Consider the following 13020-nt stretch of genomic DNA (forward strand, 5'->3'; position numbering starts at 1 on the left):
AGTTGAGAGAACAACTTGTAAACAATAATTTTCTTTATCAGTAGTCTATATAAAGCGTTTGAATTTTGTAACCGTTTCCTATTAGTTGAAAAATAATTTTTTCCTAAAAAAAAGGAGGACAAAATCGTTATTTATTGAAATTTTAAATTTTAATTTTTAAAATTTTAAACTGTGCATCCGTGTTTCAAGGGCAGTGGAGAAATTGGATAAGCTTAAAGGGAAAGTGCTAAACTGCCGTGTTTTATATTAATTTAATTCAAATTAAACAGATTGTTTTGTTAGTATATTTACTTAAATGAATAATTTTAATAATTTTAATTTAAAAGTTTACAGATATTTAAAATTTTAAGCTAAGTTAAACGAAAAAAATTATTGTTATTATTATTATTATTAGTTCAAGTATTTTTATCAGTAAAGATAGAACATGTAGATTATAGGTAGTATTTTATTAAAATATATTTATTTAAAATGCAAATAAGAAAAAAGATCTGATATAAAACTTAAAACTTTAAATGATAGTTAAATAATAAATTTAAAAGAAACTTCCTTACAATGCGTTTTTTTAAAATAAATAATTTAAAAAATAATTTTAGTTTAAAAGTTTTTCAATTTGTTTAGAAGTAAGAGTGTAATAGGAAGTTTTAAAACTCCATATTTAGTGGGATAATAATTTATTTTTTCAAAACCGATTTCACGTTAATACAATATATATAATAGAGATGATTTAGGAACATTATTTTTAATTATGAAAGGAGAATTTTTAAAACTGATTTCACGTTAATTATAATAAAATATTTTTAAAAACTCACATTCTGTTGCTATTAAAAAGGAGTAAAACGTGATTTACTATTCAAATTTTGTAAAAACTGATGATCTCCACATACGTTTTTTCCTCTAAATTCGGTTACTTTTAAGAAAAAACAGTTTCTTACTTTCAATTTTTAAATTAAAAATAGAGATTAATTATGGCGCTGACACATAAGCGCTATCACCTCTCATATATATATATATAGAGAGAGAGAGAGAGAGAGAGATTATTATTATTATATATTATTTATTATTATCTACATTTGTTTGGCTAAAACAACTGTAACGTTTTTCTTTTTCTTTAAAAAATCTAACAATTTCAATTGGCTAAAAAAACTGTAACTTTTCTTTTAAAAAAGCAACTTTTTTTCTTTTAAAAAATTATTATTGAATTAATTCTATTTAATTAGTTGATTATTTAAAAGTTAAAATTAGAGATTAATGTGGTGCTGACACGTAGGCGCTATCACCTCTCCTATTATATATATATAGATTATTTATAAGTATATTCACTAAATATCTTAAAACATGATATACAAGATTTGATTCACAACTACTCAATTTTACCGAACTCATAACTTCAACGATAGATCCTTCCCTGCATATTACATAAATATATCGGTAATCGGCAACAACCAAAGGAGGATCTATACAATAAATAAATAAATAAATAAATAAAACGTACAAATATAATAAGATCATATTCATTTTCGATAAAAATATTACTCCCTCCGTCCCATTTTATGTGGCACCATTTCCTTTTTGGTCAGTCCCAAAAAAAATGTCACATTTTCTTATATGGTCAGTATTTAAAGATACAATTCCTCTTTTATCCTTGTTGGTCCCACTTAATCTTAAAATAATATTTCAATACATTTATGAAGAGAAAGAAAAGTGAGTCTAAGGGCAATTTGATAAACATTTCAAAGTCTTCATTTATTTCTTAAACTCTGTGCCCGATCAAATGTTGCCACATAAAATGGGACGGAGGGAGTAGCAAATAGAATAATCAACATAAAAATTATCAGCAAAAAACTTCTTCAGTACAACTCTTGGCTCATGTTCAAGAATTATTAGTCAACATAGAGCTTGAGAATGATCAGTCTCTAAATAAGAAGGCAAAAAAATAAAAAGAAGAAAAAACAGAAATGAAAAAAATTGCCTGGCTCCATAATGTGTGCCTCTTTCCAAACTTATAATAATATTAAGATATGTTATCCTTCATCTTGAGAATGAAGAAAAACTCCACTTCTTGATCACCATAATAGAGAATGTGACTAAAAAGATATGAAAATTTTCTTGATCCATCATCACAAAAGAGAAAACTTCTTCATCATATCTCTAACAAGGTGTGTAGAGAAAACTGATAAATCGAACCAAACCGATTATGTTTGTCTAGCGGACTCTTGGGCTAGCCCTTTTTTAAGGTACTATTCATATCTAGAAAACTAAGTATCTCTCAAGTTTTGGAGAAGATAGATCAAGAAATGGCTAAAGAAGAAAAAATAATAGAGAATTTTGTCCATATAGTTTTTCTTTACGTTTATTGTTTCGGCTACGAGTCGGCCACATTTTATATAGACAAAACTAATATATTGACCAGGATGTGATGCAGTGGATGAAACTGTTTTTTTTTTTTAAATAGAGGTCTCAGATTCAATCTTTGAGTATGAAAAAATCCTTAGTAAAAATGCTACACGTCGAATGGGGCTTTATCCGACACGAATAAATATTAGTTGATTTGTAATACAGATATCAAACATCGAATAAGAAACCACTTAAAACTAATGTATTATATTGCACATTTTATATAGTAAACGAAGCACTCGGAAGGAGTAAGGAGACACGGCGAGTGCACGTTTGAAAGATTGAATATGACACAAATTCCAATGAAAGGTGTCTTGTAAACCCTTTTTTTTTAAAATTGCATTCCCATTTGATGTTTGATAAAAATATTTTAAGATTTTGATTAATTTGCATTGGCGTTCACATAAATCCCACTAAAAGGAAAAGCTAGCAATCTGTACTAAAAAGAATTTTATTCTCTTCGTTCATTTTTAATTGTCATGATTTTCTTGTTTAGAGTCAAATTATAAAAAATTTGACTAACATTTTACGATGCATTTTTTCATCATATTGATATGCAAAAAAAATTTAATTTATAGTACTTTATATAGTGTTTGAATATCTAAATTTTTTGCTTAAAATATCGAATTAATGAATTCTAATTTATCTTTAAAAATTAGTCAATTGACTTTCGAAAAATGCAACATAACAACTAAAAATCGACATAATGAGTATATTCTTAGGGCTCGAACCTAAAATCTCTAGTTAGATCTATTTTTTTAGTAGACTTTAACTTTTTAAAGCTGTATGATTATTGTTTTTTGTTGAGGTCTGATTCGTTCCAAAAAATGGGTAGACTTATAAAATATGATATGAATAAATATGTTTTTGTCAAAGAATGTTATTTTAAAAAAGATACATGTTAATATACTTAATAAGTTTAGTACAATAACGAATATGAATAAAATTTCGGAGAAACATAGTACTAAAAGTAAAAGAAAAGGTTAGGTTAAGAAAGTGGTGAAGAGACTTGTGCAAGTGTGAGGGTTTGGCCTACAAATTAAGTGTTAAAATATAAATTAAGTAAATTTACAAAGAAATCAAGAAATATTGATATATAATATACATATATAAAAATATTTTTATCTAATTATATAATATGATTATGCAACGCAACGAATATTGTCGGTTGACACCCCTTAAATATATGGGGTGGGTGGTGAAAGGCCATTTTCAACATGACCTTTATAATGTCCATTTTCAAGTAAAAGACACAATGACTAGAGGTTGCTTTGGATCGTGGCCTCATTCAACACATCAATCATATCATAATTTCCCAACTATTACAACATTGTGGACTAGTATTATTTTATGCAGGGCCATCATAACCTATGATTCGAACTTATTAATTTTGATTTATATATATATAAACCATTAAATAAATATAAATATTAATTATAAATTCAATAAATTAAACTAAATATGTTTATATTAGAACTTTAGAATCAAATTCATCAATTTTAAATTCTGAATATATTTTTAATCTTTTATACTAGAAAAAATAATAATGTTGTGGACTAATATCTCCATGCAAATTAATTATCCCTCTCTTTTTCTCAACCCAAAAAAAGTACTCCCTCAGTCCCTAATTATTTGTCCACTTTTGAATTGGCACACCTATTAAGAATATAATAATTGATACAATGAGTTTACCATTTTACCCTTATTAATTATGAAGTGGATAATTAAAAACTTAAGATTTTCAAGAAGTTCTACATTTTTCAAAAAAATCAATTGAGGGTATAGTAGGTAAAAAAAAATTGTTATTTCTTTATTTGTCAAAATGAACAAGTAATTATGGACAACAAAAAAAGAAAAATAGACAAGTAATTAGGAACAAATAGAGTAAAAGGAATATTTATTTAATGATTTGGATATGGACTTTTCTTCTTTTCTTGTCCTCTTTATGTCTGTCTATATTTCTCACTTCTTGTTGGATTTTCATTGTACTATTACCTCGGGAATCTAATCATTCAAACCTAACCATGAATAAGAAAAACAAAAAAAAAAAGTCAAAAATATCCTAATCATATAAAAAATAATCACAAATAATATTTTTTATCTTTGGATCTGAAAATACTTTTAATATTTCTTTTTAACTCAAGAATGCCCTAAAATTAATAGCCTAAATTTTAGAGGTATACAAAATCGAATCGAAAATTGAATCAAACCGCAAATCGAAAAAAAAAATCCGATTAGTGGTTTGGTTTGATTTGATTTGGTATTGAAAAAAAAAAAAACCCAACTATATTTGGATTGGTTTGGTTTTAACTAAAAAAAACCAACTCGAGACCAAACCAACCCGACATAATATATAAAATTTTAAAATTTTATTTTATACATAAAAATATTTACCTTGATATAATTTTTAAATATTTCTTATACTTTTTCATAGTTTTTATCTTTTAATATATTATTTCAAATTTGAAACTTAGAATTCTGAATAGTTCAATAAAAATTATAATCCACAAATGTTGGTAATTATAATAAAGTTTAAATCAAAATCAAATTAATACTAATGCAAAAACAAAAAAAAAATCAATTCAACACTAAGAATGACAATAATATTGAATATTGTTCTTTAGTTTTACATTGGTTTAGACAATTAAAATATATAATCTAATTTTAATTTCCTTTAATATTTAGTCATGTAACTAATACTTATTAAACTTATTTTAGCATGATTTAGTACTTTTAAATTATGATCATTTTCATTATGACTTGTTAATTTGCAATATTTGGTTTACGCGATTTCATTATTTTTTTTGTTGGATATTTAGTGTCATTAATCATATCATATTTTGTGTTATTTTCTTAAGAAACACCTTAGATAATTGTATTTTGGTAGGACTAAAGAAATATTTGAAGTACAAGTAAATTATATGTTTAATTTGTATGAATACTTTACCCTAAAAACCCGAAAATCCGAAAAATCCGAAAAAAACTCGAGGTTTATTGGTTTGGTTTGGTTTATAAATTTAAAAATTTGACACAAATAATTTGGTTTGATATTTGAAAAATTCGAACCAATCCGGCAATGTAACCCAATTAAATTTGATGCTTATTAGGGTATGAGGCAAAACATAATTTGCCGTGTGAGAAATTATAAATATATCATGTGGCTATATCTTATTGTAAAAATAGGTCATCATTTATATTTAGAGAGTTAGTCGAGGGATATTTTTGAGTCAAAAAGAAATTTTAGGGCGAGTGTGATCATATTCTTATATATTAATTCCCTATTTAAAATATATATACATATGTATAAGAAATGAGCGCAATCTTATAATATATCTCTTTCTTTAAATGTGGATATAATTGAAATCGAAAGTAATAAATTAAGTTAAATCTAGAGATCAGTCTTAAATCTATCTCAACAAACATTACTTTTATTTTGTGTTTTTTCATTGGTATCTACTCTTCATATTGTAGCAACATTCTCAATAAATTTTTATCCATTTTTAAAAGCTCTTTAAAATCTCTAATTAAAAATAAAAAGATCTCAATCATCCGCAATTCAGATTTCTACGATTATTACTTGCCTCGTCTGGATGTTGGTACAGGCCTTATAATGAGTTTATTTTTCAAAAAGGCACTTCATGACGAAATGAAAACTTTAAAGTTCATCAGCGGCAAATATTGATCATGACTTCTGAGACATCTTCTTCTTAGGTTGCAAATTTACATTTTCCTAATATTTTTATGTATGGAAGATATATATATACTCGTAAATTTGTAACATGTGACGTTTATAGTAGAGTACTAAATGTTTAATTTAAATTTAAATTTGATGAGTTCGATCTTTATTTCTATTATTAGACTTATTTACACTTTTCAAATTAGAAATTTATATTTAACTAGCTCATCTGAACTCATAAAATCAAGTACGAATTTAGCCTATATGGTACGAGTTCATGTGAATTAAACTTTAAGTAATCAAGTATTCGTATCATGAAATTTATAAAAATATCTGCCTATAAATAGCGGATACCAATATTATAATGTGACTAAACTTTGATTTTTCTTTAATCGACCGTGTTACCTTTGAATCTACTAAATATATGGTGAGAAATTTTAAATTTTCTAGATAGACGAGACAGCCATCTTATTTGACAATGAAAGCACTGTGTTTGGGTTTTTTTGTTTGGGGGGGGGGGGGGGGGGGGGGGGGNGGTGGTTAGAGAACACCATTAAATGCTTCTTTGAAATAAATCTCCCACAGTGGAAAAAACCTTTTTCTAGAAACTCACCACTATCTTCAATTTTTACAATCAAATAAAAAGGAAAATAAACTTATATAATACATAAATTTGCTCTTTAATTTGTCCTGATTTTGTATTTATGTCTTTCAACTTTTGATGTTTACGAGTATATATTTATTACACTTGTATATATAAAGTTGACCAAGTAGACACATACATAGTATAATATACGTAAAATGTCACGTAGGACATGAATTGTCATGTAAGATGTCACATAAAATAAGTGTGTCTACATGTTCAACTGGAGTACCGGTCGTGTCTCAGTCCCAATGTGGTTGATCATCCGGAAAGACCAACTAAGCATCACTGGCTTGGTCAGCCTTTACCTGACCAACTTCCTAATACCACACATGCTCATCAAACAACGCTTTTTGGCTTTCTTCAGAATTTGGCCCAAACTGTTCGGCAGATTCCCATTTATATAAGTTTAAGTGTCTACTTTTGTTCACCTAAAATTGAAAGGCATAAATGAGACATTAAAAATGAAAGCAGAATCAAACGAGACCTTTTGTTCGCTTTTAACAATGTTATACAAATCTAATCTAACATCCTAAAACTCACGGAGTAAAATTAATAGCCAATTTGAATTGGCTTAAAAAAAGTAACTTCTAAAAAGTAGCTTTTAAAGTGCTGAAAATTATTTTAAAAATAAGTAGTTATGTGTTTGGATAAAAGTGTTGCAGTTGAAAAAAATTGTTGATGTGTTTGACAAATTAGTGTTGTTAAACACTTTTTTTTATCAAAATGCCTGAAATACCCTTAAAACTGTTAACATAATAAAAAGTTGATTAATCTACGTTTTTTATTTCTAAGAAAAATTAAAATAAAATTAATTTATATTTTAATTCAATTTCAATAACTTAATATTTAAGTTAATTTTAAATGTGCAACTTATTTTAAATTTCAAAAATATTTAATTTGAATAGATCACATGAAAGAATTTGGGAATTGTTTAAAATAATTAAGGATAAAAAAGTAATATACTTGGTCAAAGTAGAATGACTTTTAAGTTAAAAAAAAAGTATGGATCACCCTACTTTTAACTTTCGACTTATTTTAAGTCACTTTTGACTTATTTTAAGTTGTTCTTATAATTGTCAGAAACTCTCACAAGTCAAAAACAAACTTTTAAGTCAGTTTGATCAACTTAAAAGTCCATTCAAATAGGCACTAATTATGAATTTTGCAGTATAACTTGTAACCCCAAAACAACAAAAAAAAGTATCAAATCTAAATAGTAACACAATTCGATAGGTAATTCAACCACAATCTGATACAAATAACTGGTTAGAAAGTTCCCCAAAATAGTGAAGATCATCGACATTCCTCCTATTATATATAACATATATAGTGAAGATCATCGTGTTCTAGCTTTAGGCAATCCATGGTTTTTTGGAATTTCCAGTGAGCCATTATATATAGGGAAAAATGACAAATATACCCTCGAACTATCGTATATGATATGCAGATATCCTCCGTTATACTTTTGGGACATTATTGCCCCTGCCGTCCAAAAACTAGTTCATATATATACCCTTTATAACACACATACATGTGTCATAATCTTATCCGCCGACCCAATATTTATTAAAGGGAAAAAAGGACAAAGATACCTTCAACCTATCGTAAATGCTATGCAGATACCCTCCGTCATACTTTTGGGACATTGGTGCCCCTGTCGTCCAAAAATTAAAGCATATATGCCCTTCACTCTAACAGCGGACTAAATAGGGACACATGGCACAATTTTATCCACCAATTCGATATTTAATAAATGTTGGGTCGGTGGATAAGATTATGACACATGTATGTCCGTTAGTATAAAGGGTATATATGCTCTAGTTTTTGGACGGCAGGGGCACCAATATCCCAAAAGTATAACGAAGGGTATCTGCATACCATTTATGATAGTTTGGGGGTACATTTTTCCTTTTTCCTTTTTCCCTTATATATATAGTTCTAGTACAATGTGATTTATAACATTTTTGTCTAGTCGCTCACAATTCATGAGCTTTGTTTAAAGTATATAAAAGAATCTAACTTGATAGAACCTTGTGCAGGTTAAAGGTTAAAATTCATATGATTTCAGCATAAATAACTTTAATGTAACATCTCGCAATTTGAAATAGCTAGCAAGAAGATAAGAATTTGAAATAGTCATTTTTGGAAAGAATGAAAATTTGGAAATTTACTTAAGTTAGGAAAAAAGTGAGTTTTTGGTCAACTTCAAACGAAAACTCCTAGCTCAGGATGAGTTAGGTGTACTTATAGGTATGGTTGGAAATCTCTTGGAACTCTCTTTCCAATGCCGCCAAGATTGTGCGAATCTGACTTCGTATAAGTGAGATACGCCCATTGGAAGTTGGGATGTTCAAATAAGGAAATGTCCAATCCGGATTTTGAAGGGTATTTCAGTCTTTTCCTTATCTAATTAATTTAATTCGTTTTAGTGAATTAATTAAGGGTCAAATCAGAATAAGATCAGTTTAATCAATTGGAAATACACACTAGGGTTTGGAGAAAAGAGAAAAGAGGAGAAAGGAGAAGAAAAGCTCAAGGTTCGCCAAGAACGATCAATTTTGGTTATGGATTCGCCAAGAAATTCATCTTACAAGGTATGTGAGTCTTTCATAGCGTTGGGTTCATTCACCCACGCGCCAAGCATGTTTAGTTCAGTGAAATCCATCCTAAAAGAGTTTGAAAGTTGATGTTCTTGACATGTATTCTTGAATTTGAATGTTGTTTTTGAATTGTGATGAATTGAGGAGTTTCTGAGATGTTTTGAGTTAGGTTCATAGGTTAATATGCTGGGTATCTAAATCTAAAGAGTTTTTGAGAAAAATATTCGAATTTAGGCGAATTGGGGCTGTAAAATGGAGAAGAAAAAAGTCGAGCGTCATCTGGAACACAAGTCTGCGTCGCGGAATTGCTCCTCCAATGACCAAAATGTTTCTCCACCTCGCGGTTAAGACGCGGACTCCTCTGTCTCAAAATTTAATTTCGCAGTAATTATTTAAAATATCTCCGCGTCGCGGACTTGTTTCAAGACGGTGATTTCGTGACTTTTCTCATGTTTAGCTATTTAAGATCATTCCTAAACATCATGTGATCCTTCCTATCACAAATCAAAATCCTTGAATCCATAATTCAATTGAAGGACTAGTTAAGAATCAAGTCAAGAGCAGTTAAGATCAAAGTCTAGAGAAGTTCTTAAAGTTTTCCAAAAGTCTTTTGCAAACGTTTTAACTTTGTTTTAAAACTTAAGTTCTTGAGTTCAGTAAAGAGTAAAGCTTGAAGTTCATTTCTTCAAAATTATATGGGGACTAAAAGGGTTTAAAATGTTTTTACATTTAAACAAGAAAGGAAACCTCGATTTTCAAAGAGCCTTCGGGCTAGTTTTCATAAAAGAGTAAATGCTTTCATAATTAAGAAAGAGGCGAAACTTGGATTTCCAAGATAGCCTTTGAGCTAAGTTTTTGAGCAATTATTTCAAATCACAGAAAGAAATATGTTTTTAAACATAAAGAGCTAGTATCATATTTTGGGAGTAGTATTGAGCACCAATATAGAGGAGCATTCAGAGAATCCATAGCCCCCATAAACCATGTAGCCATCATGGGTAGAAAAGGGTCATACTTTTTAGATGAATCCTTTTCACATAGACTAGTGGATCCACTTAGTGAGTTAGGTCCTATACCCCCGGCAAAGTATAAGATGGTCCTTGGCAGCGTGAGGTAAAGTGTTATATCATCACTATAGCTCTTAAGTGATGGTTGTCGGTTAGAGAAACTCCCACAACAGTATTTTGTATTTTTATATACATCAACTTATTTGTATTTTTACACACATCTTAGAGTTATATGTATCTTTTCCTACACACAGAGTTGACATCATGTTTTAAACAGTTTTTCTTTATATTGCACTTGTTTTTAAACTGCTTTATATTGAAATGAGTTCAGTTATGCTGAGTTGAGTTGAGCCAGGTAAGTTCTTTAGTTCCTTTCAGATTCTTTTCAAGCCTATATTGTGTTTAGCATTCCAACTCGCATACTCGTACATTCAATGTACTAATGCCAATTGGCCTGCATCTTATTATGATGCAGACGTAGGTAACCAGGATCAGCATCCAGCGCATCGTTGATCCAGTTGAGCTTCAGAGTTGTGGTGAGCCTCCTGGCATTTCAGAGGATCCCCCTTTTTCATTATTTTATCATTTTAGTTCATTAGGATATCGTGAGCCTATCCCGACATCCATCTCAATTGTTTTAGAGGCTTCATAGATATAGTCAGTCAGATGTTAGTTCATTCGTCATCATTTTGTTATTGGCTTATGTTCATATTTGAGTTATCATTTTGGCTAAGTTAAATGTTTATTTTAAAACATCATAAGTTCAGTTTGAGATATGTTGGGTTATCTTATATTTGGATTCTCTTTCTTATGTCTAAGTCTTCCGCTGAGTAAGTAAGCCAGAGCAAGGGTTCGCTTGGGGAGCAATGATTTTTGAGTGTCAGTCTCGCTTAGGGTGTAGGCTCGGGGCGTGACATTTAAACCCCAAGAGATATAAGAAAAGTACATTATGAAAATATATCAGCACAATATATTGTGTTATACTATACAACAAAAGATTACATGATCAACCATACATATGAAACTCAGTGCAGTTTTATTCATACAATTTTTTTAGCAAGGTTTAGAATTGCAAGACTATTACTATTATAGATCTTGCCACTAAGTACAACGGTTTTATAATATTACATGATGATTTGTTATGAGGCACTTGGCTAATCGATCACTTATTTATGGCCTTCACCTGAAAGATTGTATCCATCACTAGAGGGCTAATATTTGTAATGTGGAGGGTTATATTTTTCACCTGGAGGTTTGTATTCGTCACTATGAGGTTTATATTTGTCACTTGGAGGTTTGTATTCATCATTAGGGGGTTTATATTTTTCATATGAGGGTTATGTTTGCCACCTGGAGGTTTGTATTCGTCACTTGGGGGTTTATATTTGTCATGTGGAGGGTTATATTTGTCACCTGGATGTTTGTATTCGTCACTAGAAGGTTTATATTTATCGTGGTTGTGCCTCGTGGCACGGCAACACCCGTACTATTGAAATGGTTCGTCAGTAGAGATGTTCCCACAGGTGCTCTTTTTTCCAATGGTACTATAATTCCTATTCCTATCCCTTCATTCCCTCTTTTGGTCTATCTACATTCCAGGAAATTCATACGCTCCGCGGACGGAGCAAAAAGTGGAATCTTGGTCAGAGCAAGCCGCCTTATTCTATTACCAGACATAATTGGGAGTAGCTCATCCGAAACTAGAGCTAGAAACGCTTTATTTCGTTTCGTTCTCATTCTTCATTTCCTTCTTCTCGAATCCAAGGGGGACTTCTCATATTTAGAATCTTTCTGTGGTGTGCTCCGTTTACTATTCTTTTGTACTTTCTTCTTTTTACCACGCGATAGGTCAACGAAGCCTGAGCGGGCGCAGAGAAGGAAAGGCCAAACACTTCGGCCTAACGGGAATGAGCAACGACGAAATGAGAAGATGAGGCGCCTTGGGCACTCCCATTTAGAAAGAAGGGTCGAAGGTTTTGGGCCGGTAGCATGTGGAGGATTATATTTGTCACCTGGAGGTTTTATATTCGTCACTAGGATGTTTATATTTGTCACCTGGAGGTTTGTATTCATCACTAGGAGATTTATATTTGTCATGTGAAGGGCTATATTTGTCACCTGGAGATTTATATTCATCACTAGGGGGTTTATATTTGTCACGTGGAGGGTTATATTTATCACCTGGAGGTTTGTATTCGTTACTAGGAGATTTATATTTGTCATGTGGGGGGCTATGTTTGTCACCTGGAGGTTTCTATTCATCACTAGGGGGTTTATATTTGTCATGTGCACCTGAAGGTTTGTATTCATCACTATGGGGTTTATAACCTGGAGGTTTATACTCATCACTAGGGGATTAATATTTGTCATGTGGGGGGTTATATTCGCCACACCGAGGTTTATATTTGTCATGTAAGGGGTGTATTTGCCACTTGGAAGGGTTGTATCCATTGTTATATGCACCACCAAGAGATTTATATCTGTTGTTATAATTGTCATGTGGGGGTTTATATTCACTACCTGAGAAATTATATCCACCACGTGGAGGATAATATCCGCCACCAAAATATTTATATCCATTGTTATATGCATCATGTTCATCTCTGGAATATCCGTCAATGTCATTATATTCATTTTCGTATACATCATCCGATTTCATTGCTACAAATATTAAATGTGAAATTTAAATACTAGCAT

General features: G+C 30.2%; 1 protein-coding gene across 1 annotated transcript in view; it reads left to right on the forward strand.

Annotated features, from left to right (window-relative positions):
• LOC125859113 (uncharacterized) overlaps positions 1-12257 on the forward strand; it is a 22759-nt gene extending 10502 nt beyond the window's left edge. The window contains exons 2-3 of the mRNA XM_049538835.1: positions 11764-11965; positions 12162-12257. Of these exons, the coding sequence (XP_049394792.1) occupies positions 11764-11965; positions 12162-12257 (298 nt within the window). The remainder of the gene's footprint in view (positions 1-11763; positions 11966-12161) is intronic.
• The last annotated feature ends 763 nt before the right edge of the window (positions 12258-13020 follow it).

Source organism: Solanum stenotomum, chromosome 3, assembly GCF_019186545.1.
Source record: "Solanum stenotomum isolate F172 chromosome 3, ASM1918654v1, whole genome shotgun sequence".
Classification (NCBI taxonomy): Eukaryota; Viridiplantae; Streptophyta; class Magnoliopsida; order Solanales; family Solanaceae; genus Solanum; species Solanum stenotomum.